This window comes from Petaurus breviceps, unplaced genomic scaffold, assembly GCF_028583685.1.
Source record: "Petaurus breviceps papuanus isolate PSGF00001 unplaced genomic scaffold, PetGlider_PUasm1.0 90895, whole genome shotgun sequence".
Taxonomy (NCBI): domain Eukaryota; kingdom Metazoa; phylum Chordata; class Mammalia; order Diprotodontia; family Petauridae; genus Petaurus; species Petaurus breviceps.
Window position 1 is genome coordinate 26,418,882 of NW_027187372.1, and position 14,386 is coordinate 26,433,267.

At 44.8% G+C, this 14,386-nt stretch overlaps 1 protein-coding gene across 2 annotated transcripts in view; it reads right to left on the bottom strand.

The window, feature by feature from the left end:
- Window positions 1-10,469: 10,469 nt before the first annotated feature.
- The window catches only part of LAD1 (ladinin 1), a 32,101-nt gene continuing 28,184 nt past the window's right edge, over window positions 10,470-14,386 (bottom strand). For both annotated transcript variants that reach the window (XM_069074546.1, XM_069074545.1), the window contains 3 exons: window positions 14,215-14,304; window positions 13,842-13,916; window positions 10,470-12,953 (listed from right to left, as the gene is read on the bottom strand). In XM_069074546.1, coding sequence (XP_068930647.1) covers window positions 12,948-12,953; window positions 13,842-13,916; window positions 14,215-14,304 — 171 coding nt within the window. In that variant the 3' untranslated portion in view covers window positions 10,470-12,947. The remainder of the gene's footprint in view (window positions 12,954-13,841; window positions 13,917-14,214; window positions 14,305-14,386) is intronic.

Sequence of the window (14,386 nt, forward strand, 5' to 3'; positions counted from 1 at the left end):
AAGGTTAGTTTGGCAGCAGAAAGCCGAGGATAATAGTGGACATTGTAGCCTTGTCCTCCATTATCTCCTCTACCAGCCAGAAACTAAAACTCACAATTTTCCCACCCCATTTCAGCCATAAATATTAGTAGAGCTATAGAAAGTATGTTAGGCTACATAAGGGACAGTTTATGTCGTAGGGTGGAAAAGGCCTTGAACCCTGGAATCAGGAGACCTGGTATTCAACCAGCCGTGTGGCCAGGGGCAAGTAATTTTGTTTCTCTGAGCCTCCGTAGGTTGGTTCGGAAATCCTTTCATGGTCAACATAGCCACATAGCTGCTAAAGAAGAAGCCATTAAATCACACAGCTCTTTGATGGTCCTTTGAGCTCAGGACGCCACCAAACAGGAAAGCATTAAAACTAAATCCCAGTACACACAGCAGACACATTAATCCCAAAGCCAAGAAACCTAAGCCCCACCCAAGACCCTGCTGTAAAAAGTTGGCACACCTCCCAGAAACCAAACCCCAAGGGCGACCCACCTTACACAGATACTTCCTGGAATGCCAGTGCAGGTCTGAGTCCAGCTATTATGATGCAAGAAATTCCCTAATTTCCAAAGCATTTGGTGGTCTTCAAAATAACCCTCTCATTCTTGCCCTCCTATTTTCCCTTCTCCTCATCTTCTTTCCCCTGCTCTCCCCAATTTGGTTTCTCCCATAAGCAGAAATATATATTATCCCAACGGCCATTTGGCCAGGGAGGAAGCCTGAACAAGGGAATAGATTATGCATTTAGCAAGGAAGGACACGTGATAATTTTCACCTCTGACCCACTCCTAATGTCATCACACAGGAGATGACCAAACCCTGAAAAATCCTCTCTCCATAGAAAACTCATTTCCTGACTTTAAAAGCTACATGTAATGACTTGACCAGAGAATTAGCTTGGCCTGTAAAAAGGAAAATTGTTCAACTTGGTTTACGAGTGCCATAGAAATGCTTTTTTTCAGACATTCAGATGCCTTGAGGTCCTGTCTATCATTTGGGGGATGTGGTGGGGATTTTATCTCTTAAGGATTTCTATCATTTTAGCATTTTAAGGAAACTGAAATGCTAAGTCCTATGGTCATCCAATGAGATATGGGCACATCTAGTAACACCATCTCAGTTATAACTTTTCCCTATGTTTTTCTCCCATTAAGATGAGAATACTTGAGGGCTGGGACCATGTTTTTCCCCTTCTTTATATCCCCTGCACTTGGCACACTGCCTTGGAATACAGTAAGCGCTTAATAAATATTTGCTGACTACTGACTCACTGAGGAAGCTGGAAAGAGAATAGTTAATATGTTAGGGAGTGATTCTAGGAAAATGGCACAGAGAAATGGGCAGTTTCTTTAAACAAGAGGAGAGAGGTTGAAACATTTCAGCTAGGGCCCTCAATGAAGCCAACTCTACAAGATTTGGTAGAGAGAATTTCCTCACATGGGAATTCCAGTATCATTGAAATCACAGGTCCAATCCTTAGACTTAGTCCGTATGCATGGGGGAGGAAGGCTTTTGATTGTTCTGTTAAGAATGTTCATTAGTTTTGGCTTTCTGATCAGAATCTAGCTGGTGGGGAAAGTTAGAATGGAGGATTATGTACCCTGAAAGGATTCTAGACACTTACCTTCCTCAGCCTCTTCTATGTGGAGGAGGAAGGAAGAAGAGAAAAGGAGAGATGAATGAGTTTTGAGACAAAATTTCTTCTGATCCAAATGATGATAAGTCTCCTGCTCTTACCTTCCTGCTCCCTGAAAAGAAAAATGAAATCTTATTCCATGGTGAGCCAACAGATGGTCCTTTACAACCTTTTATTCCTATCTACCTCCCTACACACACACACACACACACACACACACACCACTTGAACACACAAACACACCCTACCTGAGTTTTCCATGTGATTGACTTTATTAGAGTCTGTAGTTTTCTGACATCAAGTTCAAACTCCTTAATCTGCCATTCAAGCCCTTCAACAATCTCGTTCCAACCTGTCTTTAAAGTTATCTCTCACTACCTTCCCTAAATGCATTCTCTCCCCTAGCTACACCACTCCCAGGAATGCTTACCTCAGTCCCAACTTGGTGCCGTTTCATTCATGTTACTTCCCACTCATACTCCACACCCCTAACATCCAACTATGAAAATGCCTTTCTTTCCTCTCTCCCCCTATACAAATCCTGAGTGTTCTCCAGGGCCCAGTTTAAGTCCCATCACCCCCATAAAGCCTTTCCTGGTTATTCCTGCCCACGGTGATCTCTATCTACCTCTTCTGCCTATAATATTTATCCTATAGCATTTATGTCCTATAGTAGTTATCCTGTAGTATTTATGACTCAATTTCCTCATCTGTAAAATTAGGATAATTACAGCACCTCCCTGCCAGGGTTGTTGTGAAGTTAAAAATGAGACAATATTGGTAAAGTGCTTTGCAAACCTTCGAGTGATTTACACATGCTAACAATCATTATTGTTGGTTACTGTTGTTATTTTTATTAGTGGTATTATAGTCAGGGCCGCTGGAGTTCCCTGAAGGCAGGGACTGTGTCTCCTACTTCTTTTTCTCCCAACATACCTAGTATATTGTAGATGTTTAGTAAGTTATTAATTAATTTCTGCTACTGATGTGCCATGAGTATTGAAGATGAGTTAGGAAGTTAATACTAATATTCTGGTATCTTTGGAGGAGCTTACATCCCAATACTCTAATCTAATTATAAGTCATTTATCCACCCGCATAACAGTTCACAGAACATCAGAGCAGGAACTGTCCTTTGCCTTTATTTGTATCCCCAGTACTTGGCACACAGTAGGTACCTAATACTTATTGATTGACTGACTGACTGTCCTTAAATATGAAAAAATAATAACAGGCTGAGACTATTTCTATCTGAACTCAATCAAAAAACGTAAGATTGGTAATAATGGTGATACATTTATACAACACTTTCCGGTTTACAAAGCGCTTTCCTGTTGAACAGGGGCTCTTCCCTCTGATTTCTGATTTTATCTGAGTGAGGAAAGTCTCTTCCCCTGAGAGAGGCAGCTAGGTGGTATAGTACACAGAGCCCTGGGCCTGGAGCCGGGAAGATCTGAGTTCAAATCTAGCCTGAGATACTTACTAACCATGTGACACTGATAAAGTCACAACCTCAGTTTCCTCATCTGTAAAATGAGGATAATAATAGCACCTATCTCCCAGGGTTACTGTGAGGAACAAATAAATAGATTCTTTTATACAGTCCCTGTCACATAGTAAGAACTATGAAAATGTTAGTTATTGTTATTAATAGCATCTGTTTCTCTGGGTTATTGTAAGGATCAAATGAGATCACATTTGTAAAATACTTAATAAAGTGCCTGGCATATAGTAGGCGCTTAATAAATGCTTATTACCTTCCCTCTCCTCATACAGATCAGGGATTCCCTTATAATTTATTGTCCTTGAGAAATGCCTGGGGCACTGTGGTAAAGTAGTCTCTGTTCCCAAAGTCAGATTGCTATTAAACTAAGCCATTTCTTGATGAGGAGTTTCTAGAGCCCAAATTGGAAGTCTACGCTCTTTTGGGATGACACTGCCTATGTACCCTAGGGTGACACATTTAACCTTTCCAAGACTCAGCTTCTCAACAGAATCACCTTCCCAGCTGACTTGGTACCTTGGATCATTTTCCAGCCCCTTGCACAAATAGAATGTTGGTACCCTTTCCTCCCCACCCCAGCCAGCCCTGCCGGAGTTCTGAAATCTGGTCCTGCCAAACTTCCAAATCCATCTCCAGTCATTACTTTAGGGTAATGGCTGTGATCTGAATTCCCCATAGACAGTGTTGAAAACGAAAAGTCATTTCTAGGTAAGCCTCTCCAGGGACCCCAGAGACCGGACACCCCCAAGTGGCGGACGACAGGGACTGGGAATGAAAAAGCCAGAGAACACAGAAGACCAAGGAGGGAGGGGGCCCACCACTTACTCCTCATACTCCCCGACAACTTCTTCTGTGTCCGACATGGCGTCTGCTCCCCCTCCAAAGAGAAAGAAAGTCAATAGATGGAAGGGACTCAACCACAACCCCTCCTCCCTCCTCCCTCCTCAGCTCTGTGAGGACTGCAGTGGTGGATGGGGACGTGGGAAAAGGCAAAGGCAGGGCCTTTTTGAGGGTTCTCTTTCGAGCCTCACATGGTGGGGTGGAGCTTCTCATGATTCTTCAGGTTCTGTTCATTGCACTCTTCAAGTCAAATACCCTGGGAGCACAGCTCTTTGACAAGCTTTACTTGCGGCAGTAGGAGTCAGATGATCTGGGTTCTAATCCTGCTTCCTCCAAGAATTTGCTCTGTGTGTGTGTGTGTGATTTTGTGTAAAGCACTGGATTCAGAGTCAGAGAAACTGGGTTCAGATTCACTTTCTAACTGTATAGTAAATACAAGCCACTTAACCTCTCTGAGCCTTGGTTTTCCCATCTGTAAAATAAGGAGGGTGAATTGGATGAATGAATTCATAAATGAATGAAGATATATATGTTGTGGAAATGCTTGTTTTTATTTCTTAAGTTCAGCATAAAATAAATGATTTTTTTAAATAAAAAATCACAGTTCTAATTTGTCTCCACACCAAAAAAAAAAAAAGATAAACAGAAATGTAACATCCTAAGAAAATAAAATAATGAAGAAGTGCCAGTACCAGGCACTGTGCTAAGCCCTGATGAAATAAATATAAAAATGGAACCAGTCCTGCCCTCAAAGAGCTTACTTTAATATGGAAGAAGATAACATGTAGAGGGAAATGCAGTTATCAAGCAAGGGGTAACTGTAAGAGAAATCATAGGGATGGTCTGTGGAGTCACGAGAAAATTGGTTGACATGTTCCTTCCAAGAAGACTAGGCAAACACTAATAATCTGAGTCTGATCAAAGCAGCATTTCAAGAGTTTCCCAAAGTCATGTCCCTCAGAGCAAACAGTAGACATCCTTTCTGTCTCTCTAGTTAGGTGGTATAATGAATGAGTGCTGGACCTGAAGTCAGGAAGATTGAGTTGAAATCTAGCCTTAGACACTTATTAGCTATGTGTAACCCTGGACACTTAACCTCCATCTGCCTCAGTTTCCTCAACTATAAAACAGGATTCATAATAAATAGCACCTGCCTGCCAGAGTTGTTGTGAGGATCAAGTGAGATAATATTTGTAACTTAGTGCAATGCCCAGCACATAGTAGGTGCTTAATAAGTTCTTGTTCCCTTCTCCTTTTATTCCTCCTTCCTCCCTCGGTTTCTTCCTTCTTTTCTATTCTTCCTTCCTTCCTTCCTTCCTTCCTTCCTTCCTTCCTTCCTTCCTTCCTTCCTTCCTTCCTTTCTTTCTTCCTTTCTTTCCTTCTTCCTTCTTTTCTTTTTCTCTTCTCTTCTCTCTCTCTCTCTCTCTCTCTCTCTCTCTCTCTCTCTCTCTTTCTCTCTCTTTCTCTTTCTCTCTCTTTCTCTCTCTCTCTCTTTCTCTCTGTCTCTCTCTCTTCTCCTCTTCCTCAACCTTCTCTCATCTCTGCTTCTATATCTCAGTCTCTGTCTCTGAGTAAATGTCTGTATGTGTGTGTGTGTGTGTGTGTGTGTGTGTGTGTGTGTGTGTGTAAATCTTACCTGTATAGCGACACACCTTTCTCTTGAAATTTGGACCAAATTTGTGAGCTACCCTGGTGATCCTGAATAACCATCCATAGGTCACACATCCAGAACCACTGATTTGGGGTGTCCCTTTTCATGGCAGTCTCATTTGGTCCAAAGTGGTTCCAATAGAGACTGATTCCAAATGTTCCACACTTCTGGGTGGCACTTGACTGCCTAAGGTTCCCCTGCTGTGTGTATGGCATGTGTATGTATATGCAAAGACTAGAGTCCATTGGACTCTGAGGAAGTTCTGGTCTCTAATCTAGACTGATCTTATCCCCACCCAAAAAACCTCAGAGGAAATGAACCTAGCCTTGGGAAATTAGTGAGCTAGTCATCTGTACACTTCTGGGCATCTGGTCCTACAAAGGGTCCATCCCCATAGTGTGTTCCTTCCCCCCACCAGGGTGAGTTAGAGAAAAGAAGTTTTTTCAGGAAAATTGAGCTTTGTTTGGGCCCCCTGAAATGTTCTCTTGAATCAACAGCCTGCTGGCCCCACCCCCACATGCCATCATGTTCCCTCTGCTCCGTCTGACTGTATCCCCTGTAAAGGCTTTAAATATGAGGGCTGTGGGACAGATAAGGGTAAGTCAGGCAGGCCCTTCTTCATGTACCCTGGCACCACCATCCATCTCCGGAAATAGCAGGCAGGATATGAAGTGGGTGATGGGGTTCTGACAGTCCCAAGATCACAGCCAGGCTAATCTCTCACTGAGGGACAAGACTAAAGGGAGGGGAATGGGGCTAGCAGTCCCCAGGAGCTGGGAGTCTGACCTCTCCAGTGGATTAGATAAGGACCTGATAGAGGAAAGGCATGTGTATCCTAAATCTCCTCTGTTCCTAAACTCGGGTCGTCATCTTCTATAGATTCCTCCTGTGATTATTAAAGGCCACCTCAAACTTAAGTCTTCCAATCAGTCAGTCAGTCAATAAAAATTTATTAAGCACCTACTATGTGCCAAAGAAGCCATGGTTATAATTGCCATCATTATCCATTCGACTGGGAGATCAAGAATCATAGATAATTACACATTTGAGGTTTATGGAGCCCTTTCCACACAACTTTGAAAAGTTAATAGCTAAAGTATTATGATGCCCATTTTACAGAAAGAAACTGAGACTTGTCCATAGTTACCCAGTTAGTAAGTGTCAGAGCTGGGACTGGAATCCAATTATCCTAATTCACTTTCCTTTACCACATACTGGCAGCAGAACTCCTCTCTGGGAGGGGTGGGGACAGTGAGTTAGTGCTAATCCCAAGATTAGAACTCATTTCTCAGGACTCTTAATCCAATGTTGTTTTCCACTGCCCAAAGCAGCTTCCAAGGTTCTTTCCAATTCTAAGACACCATGTAATGTTCATTTTTTAAAAATCATTCTTAAAAGAATATTTGGTAAGGACAGTTCAATGGGGCACTGTTGAAGGGAGTGTGTTTGAAAGAGGTTGGGAGAGGGAGCCAAATGTGACCAAGAAACATTATTTATGTTACCTTGGGCCAGTCACTTTCCATCCCTAGGCCTCAGTTTCTGAGGATGTTCCAACTAGATATCTTTAAATCCCTGCTAGCTCTAACATTGTGTGGTTCCAAGGGGAAGGCACACCAGAAAAAAGGACCTAAGCCTTAAGGACTTAAACTCTTTGCCCTCGGGTTCCTGCTTTGTCAAGTCAACAAACATTTAAGTGCTAAGCCCCAGAGATATAAAGAAAATGAAAAACAGCCCCCCTCCCCAAGAGCCCACAACCTAATGGGGGGAGAACCTAATATTCATATAGGATTTTAAGGCTGGCAAAGAGTTTTGCATATGCAATCTCATCTGATTCTCACAACCTTTGAGGTAAGGGCCATTATTGTCCTCATTTTATTGATGAGGAAACTAAGGCTGAGAGAGGTCAAGTAACTTGCCCAGGGGCACACATCTCAGCATCTTGGGTAGGATTTGAACTCAACTCTTCCTATCTCCAAGGCCCACATTATCTATTGCACCACTTTGTCTCTCATAAGCCCTTAGCTGTCCTTCTATCCTACCCACTGTGAATTTAGGGTGTGAAGTGGCTCAGGAGTGGGGAGAAGGGGCAGGGATCAAGGCTGGGGTTTAGCTCCTGACCCTTTCAGTACCTTGATGCTCCCTAATTCCTTCTCTGCTCTTTCTCTGAACATAGAAATGGTCCTGTGAGAGGGGCAGGAGAAGGATAGTCAGCAAGACTTGTGCTAACTTCCCAGAAAGCATAGAAGGTGAAGAAATCTTGAGGTGTTAGGATCCCCAGCTAAGTAGGCAGTTAGGTGGTACAGTGTATGCAGTGCCAGGCCTTAGACACTTACTAACTGTGTGATCCTGGGCCTCAGTTGCCTCATTTGTAAAAAGAGCTGGAAAAGGAAATGGCAAACCATTCCAGTATCTTTGAGAAGAAAACCCCAAATGGGCTCATGAAGAGGTGATTGATACATCTGAACAACAATAATAGACAATAGGCTCCCCAGAGAAGCAGAAATTGCCCGGCCTCACTTGTAGTGCCTGGCACATAGTAGGTGCTTAATAGATTATCTGTTGACTGAATGATAGAAGTGGATAGAATGACAGAGGTTGACTGGTCATTTTCCTGAGATACTGTGGAGAGAATCCCAACACTGGATAATTCAAAGAGCTCAGCCCTCTGAGGGCCCTATGGACACTAACATTCTGAACTGAATCCTTTACACTCCCTATCAGCCCTCTAGGAGGATTCTGAGCTGCTTATCTAAACTAAATAAAGGAGCTGCCCTGGGGAACAAGGGAAAGGAGGGGAGGGTCTCACCAACTGCTATGACAGCACAAATATCAGGAAATACTTGTAGGGACAGCTGGACTTGGTGTTAACCCCTTCCAATTAATGAGAGAGGACCAAACCTCAAACACACATCATTGAAAGGTCTCCCTAGCCTGTCTCCTCACCCACCACAACTCATTCCCTAAATCTACAGAAGGGAAGGAACCCAAGGACTAATCTGAAGTTGAGACTGTCTCCTCAAAGTGTCAGCATGGATGAAAATTTCAGAGGTCATAGCATCAATCTTTTTTTGCCTGTGGATTTTTTTCTTTCTTGGGTTACCATAACATTTCCCAGGTCGCCAGAAAGAGGTTTGGCACACAGGGATGGAAATGAGAATCTCAAGCTGTGCCCTCAGTGCTGAGATTTAGGGTTTTAGAATTAAAATTTTCCCCCACCCATGACTCCCTCCATCCCCCTCTCCCCCACAGAACCTGAAAATATCTAGGATGGTATATCCTTGCTTAGAGGCAGGGGAATGGATGCAGTGAGTCCTGGTGGTCCCTGCCACGTCCTCAAATTAGATCTCAGACTTCCTTTTAGAGCTTGGATTTACAGTTCCTCACCCAATTGTGGTGACCTTGTCTCTGGTAAGGCACCTAGACCTTCAACTCAAATTTCCCCATACCAGGACCCAGACAGACCTTTCTCTGAGCAAAGGTGTTGAGCACTTCCCTCCTCTCCCCCCATCCCTGCTTCTGCCTTCCCCTTTCTAGAGACTCAGGCTGGAGGCTTACCTTGGGCTGGGCTCAACAGAGATCCTGGTTAGTGTCTGCTTGTTGGGAACCAGCTACAGGCAAGGGGAAGGACAAGGTTTTAAGTGGGTGAGCGTGAGAGACCCTGGTCCCAGGAGCCAAGTCCCGCAGTAAAAGGAATGTGTCGACACAGGCAGTGGGGCGGGGAATGGGTTGCTGCTATTTTGGCAGGTGCTGAGGACCGGGCTGGAGGAATTTGTCCCCCACGCCTTATATGCCCAAGCTATTGTCCAGCTGCTGAGACAGGCTATTTTAAACTAGGGCAGATATGGGGGGACATGGTAGGGAGGTGGGTGGAAGGGAGAGGACTGCGACATAAGCCAGCTGTCTCTCTTGAGAAGTCTGATAAGCAGATGCTGAAGGCTGGGGCCTCAGAAATTGGGAGAGCCAGGATGGGAACAGAGTAGTGGGGACAGATAGATTTCAACCTTAAAACTCTGTCACTGCCCCTGAAATTTGGGACATGACTGGCCCAAGTGCCTGTCCTTTGTTGGGGGGAAGGGTGTGGGCAAGGTGACATTCCCGAGTTCTGTATCATACTTGAAATATTATGTCATCTGGTCCTCTTAACTCCCCCATAACTATGTGACCTTGAGCATTCTGCTTACTCTCTGGACCTCAACTTATAGGAATTAGGGTGGTTGATTGATGGATTGGAAGGGCCCACAAAGATCATCTCTTTTGATATCTCATCCAGAGAGGAGGCAACTGAGTTTTTTCCATTTGTAAAGCTATATTATAGGGTCTGACTCTTCTCCTTAGATCTGTGATGTGGTGGGAAGGAGTGGGGTCCCCAGGGAAGAGAAGAGTGGGTGGGGAGTGGCCTCTGATGAAAGGGATTGCAGTTTGGACACAGGGGAGACCTTTTGACTACTGGAAGCAGTTGGGCCACAGGCAGAACAGACAGCTGGGGTGGGAAGGGGTGGGGTTTGAGCACCTGTTTCCCTGCAGGTCTCTACAAAGAAAGATACACAGGATTGTGGTTGTCAAAAACCATGATGGAGCTGAACAAGAACTCTTGTGGAGAGAGGCAAGGACAGGTGGGTGAGATGGGGCCTTTAGAATGAGGGGCTGCTGAAGCACAGCTTTCCTCTCCATCCTGGCCCATCTCTCTCACTGATCTCTGCCAGAGCCCAGAGTGCCAGATAAAACAGTTGCAGCTTGCTTCCTAGACTCTACATTCCTCTATTGTTGGCATTAAAGGTACCTAGCTCAAAGGTAATCAGGGATATATATTGTGGAATCAGAAACAATTTTATTTCAGCACTGGAAAGACACTCTTAGAGGAATTCTGGGATGATTGGAACAAGAAACCGGGCAGTTTCCATCAAGGTCTGCCAAGTGAGGGGAGAGAAGGATCAGGGAGAACAGACTAGAAAGGGCTCATGAGACCAGCTCAAGCTTGGGTCTGCTTCAAATGCTGCCTCCTCCATGCAGGCTTCCCTGATCTCCCAGCTGGAAGAGACCTCTCTCCTCTCAGCTCACGGCACTTCGTATTCTTTTATGCATTTATCATATTCCAATTTTCATTACATTTATATGTGTCCATGACTCATCTTCTTCCCTTACAGGAAAAGCTTGAGCAGAGGTGCAGATCTTAGCTGCTTTTGTAAGTGTTCCCATGCCTGATCCAGTGCTCCCTGCATCTGTATCAGTAGGTCAAGTACCTGTGAACACCTAAGGGGGCCTTGGAAGTCAGCTGAAGGGACCTTCATTACACTGCAATGTGCTACATTGGAATAAGAATGTTGGGTTTGGGCAAGTCACAATCTCTTTGGTTCAGTTTCCTCATCTATAGAATGAGGAAATTAGACTAGGAAACTTCTAAGGTCTTTACTAGTTTGAAATACAAGCTCCTCTGATCTCTCCTAAAGTCCCTAGCTGCATCCTGACTTGGGCGTGGGGAGGGTTCAGATGCCCCTACTGATCCAGGTCAATTCTGAGAGTGAAACAACGAAAACTCCTCCAGCCATGTAGGAATCCCCCTAAGTCTAAAGAGACTCCCTTTCTCCCACACTCCAGACAGTCCTGGAGTAAAATGGGCACTGAAGAAATATCTGGGGAAAAACTAAGTGACTGAAGGTGGGTCAGTTCTGCCCCTGCTTGGCATAGTCACACGGGGTGCTTAATAAATGTTTATGGACTGACTGCTTCCACCAGAGCTCTGAACCAAGCGGAGTCACCAAGGATCCTGGTCAGTTACCAAACCCGGCCGGAGCACTGATCTTACCCTTGCCAATCTTGTCTTCTTAAAGGTATCCAATGATTATTATTAACTCTTGATTTTCCACAGAGAGAAAGGCACACAAGCCTAAACACTCTAAAATCACAGATGACCCCCCAAATTGATGCCAAAGCATCTGGAGGATGCCACGGGATTTGTAAAAGGCTGTAAATTGGCAGTTGAAATGAGACTTTTAAATGATTTTGCCTTCCCTGAGGATACAGAAGTTAACGTATCAGGTTAACAGGAGTTTGATGGTTGGAAGTGAACACCAGCTCTGGAGAAACCACAAAATGAACAAGCATCACAAAGGTCATAGAGACCTGGCATTAAATAACATCAGCTTTGTATCCCGAGCTGGCAGGGGGGGACCCTACAGGGTGACTCTGGCCTCCTTACAGCAGACAATGGAAGCAAAAGGACTCAGCCTACATTTGACTTGAGCAAGAACCAGAAATGGGCAATAAATTTAAAGGGCATTGATAAGACTTTCACATCTGACTTCATCTTCATAGTTTAAAGCTTTGGTCCCTGTTTAAAATTAATCCCCCCCTGGGAGGGAGAAGAGTTGAAGTTATCAGTCACTTATACCTTCACACTAATGCATATATTGAGTCCTTTCCTGAAAGCAGATTTTGGCAGGGGAGATTAGGGAAAGAGCAGGAGGAGAGAGGGCTTCTGGGGGGATATCAAGAGGCTGTCCTGGAAGTGGGGAAGAAACCAAAGAACAGACATATGGGCACATCAAAGCCAGAATTCCATCCCTCACCATTTGGCCCTGGGAAGATAAGAGCAGACAGGTCGTCTGGTCTTGGGAGCCAGCGAGGGAAAGGGGGAGGGTTTTCGGTGGGGGATGTAGGAAGAGAGGTAAATCAAAGGCAGATGGAGTTACTTGCAGAGGTGAGAGGCAATTCCAGGGGTACAGACCTTCCAGAGGGATGGCCCTGCTGGGTACATTAATGATGAGCCAGGACTGAGAAAATCTTTTTAGACAGGACTCTGAAACAACCCCTCTAGCCCCTGTTGGGGCTGTTCCAGGTATCTCTAGTCCCACCCCCCTTCCCTCCTAGAGTCTCCCCCAGGGATACACAGGATTGTTTCTCTGCTTCTTGCAAGGTTGGAGATGGCTTGAGTGGTGTGACAAAGCCTTTGGTCCCTGTCCAGTGTTCCCAAAGCTGTCAGAGTGCTTAGGGAAGAATGTAGAGATGTCAATGTGTTCCTGGGCCTGGTGGCTTCAGCAAAGAAGGAGCAGGGTGAGATTCACCTGGAGTGCCCAGCTCTCTCCCCTTTCACCCCTTTTGGCAGTGATATTTCTCTCAGGTAATCTTGGGTGATCCAGGGACTGAGGTCCAGTCAGTTCTGAGGTTCAGGGGCTCAAAAGGAAGCTTTGCAGGGATCACTGAGAAGTGAGGACAGCGTTGACCAAATACACAAGCCTTGCACGTGAGCTGCCGATCCAGGCTCTCCCACATCCTGTGGGCACTTCCTATCATAGCTGTGAGGACAAAAGTGGTAGCAAATTAGAAATGAGGAAGGGGAAGCTCAGCAGAAACATCAGAGTTGGGGTGGGAACTTCGAGGCTGGGAGGGGGTTCCCACTGCACTTCCAGTTCAATACGCAAAAACACAGTGGCCAAGAATGAAAGTGTCTGCTGGGAAGATGTGAAGGGGAATTGTAGGGTTCCAAATGAGGCTAGGGACTCAAGAACTCAACTAACCTTTTCTCCACGCTGGCCCAAATTACCCAGACATAGCAAGAGTGCAAGATTTCTGGATTTTACGTATTATATGCAAACAAACATAATGGGAGGAAGCAGTGGTAATAATAGCTAACATTTATATCGTGTTTTAACATTTGCAAAGCATATATTTTCTCATTTGATCCTTACAACAACCTTGTGAAGCAGGTGCTACTTTTTTCCCTATTTTACAGATGAGGAAACTGAGTCAGAGAAAGATTAAGTGACTTGCCCAGGGTCACACAAATGAGAAGAGTCTAAGCAAGGATCGTACCTGGAATGTTCTGACTCTAGTCCAGCCCTCCATCTATTATATCAAGGTCCCTCTTGGCAGCTCTACTATACATAGACATACATACATGTGGGTGTGCGTATACATATGTATATTATATATATAATATACACACATATGCATATGTATGTGTATATATACATGCACATAGATATGTGTTTATATGTATATGTACACACACTTACAGACAGATGTACCCCAACCCTACTATTTCACTACTGAGAAAAAGAAAGTTTGACTAGGCAGGCACCTGCTTTCCTAAGAAGACACCCAGGCAAAGGAGAAATCTCCAGCTGAAGCCAGTGAGATCCCAAATTCAAATGGTCCTGGGAGTATTTCCTGCTCCGCCTCACCTGGGTATTTGTGGGAGAGGTGGCTTGCTTTCCCCATGATGTCCTCTTGGTAGATTCTGCCTCCCTCCTGATGTTCTGATGAGAGAAGAATAACTGAGTGAAGGGGAAGGATTCTGGACCTGATGCAGGCTGTGCCTTCCCAGGATGGCAAGTCCAGGCTTCAAGGATCCCAGACCCAACTTCTTGCTTCTTGTCCTGGTCTTTTCAGGAACAACCCTACCCCCTTTAAATCAAATTCCATCCCACTCACCCCACTGCATTCTGAATCTTTGCTTCAGCTATTGGCTTCTAACAGAGAACTCCAAGGCAGCGGCTTAACCGTTGCTTGGGTCACTCCATGTTGTGGGCGAACAGAGAAGAGTTCATTAATTACCTGGGAGTCTTGGTCTCCTCCAGTGTCCTGGGTTCTTTTGACCCAAAGGTTGAGTCGTGAAGTCACCACACCTGAGAGTCTCAGGTCCTCCTAGAAGGAGACAGAGAGAGAGACAGAGAGAAGAGGGAAGGAAGGAAGGAAGGAAGGAAGGAAGGAAGGAAGGAAGGAAGGA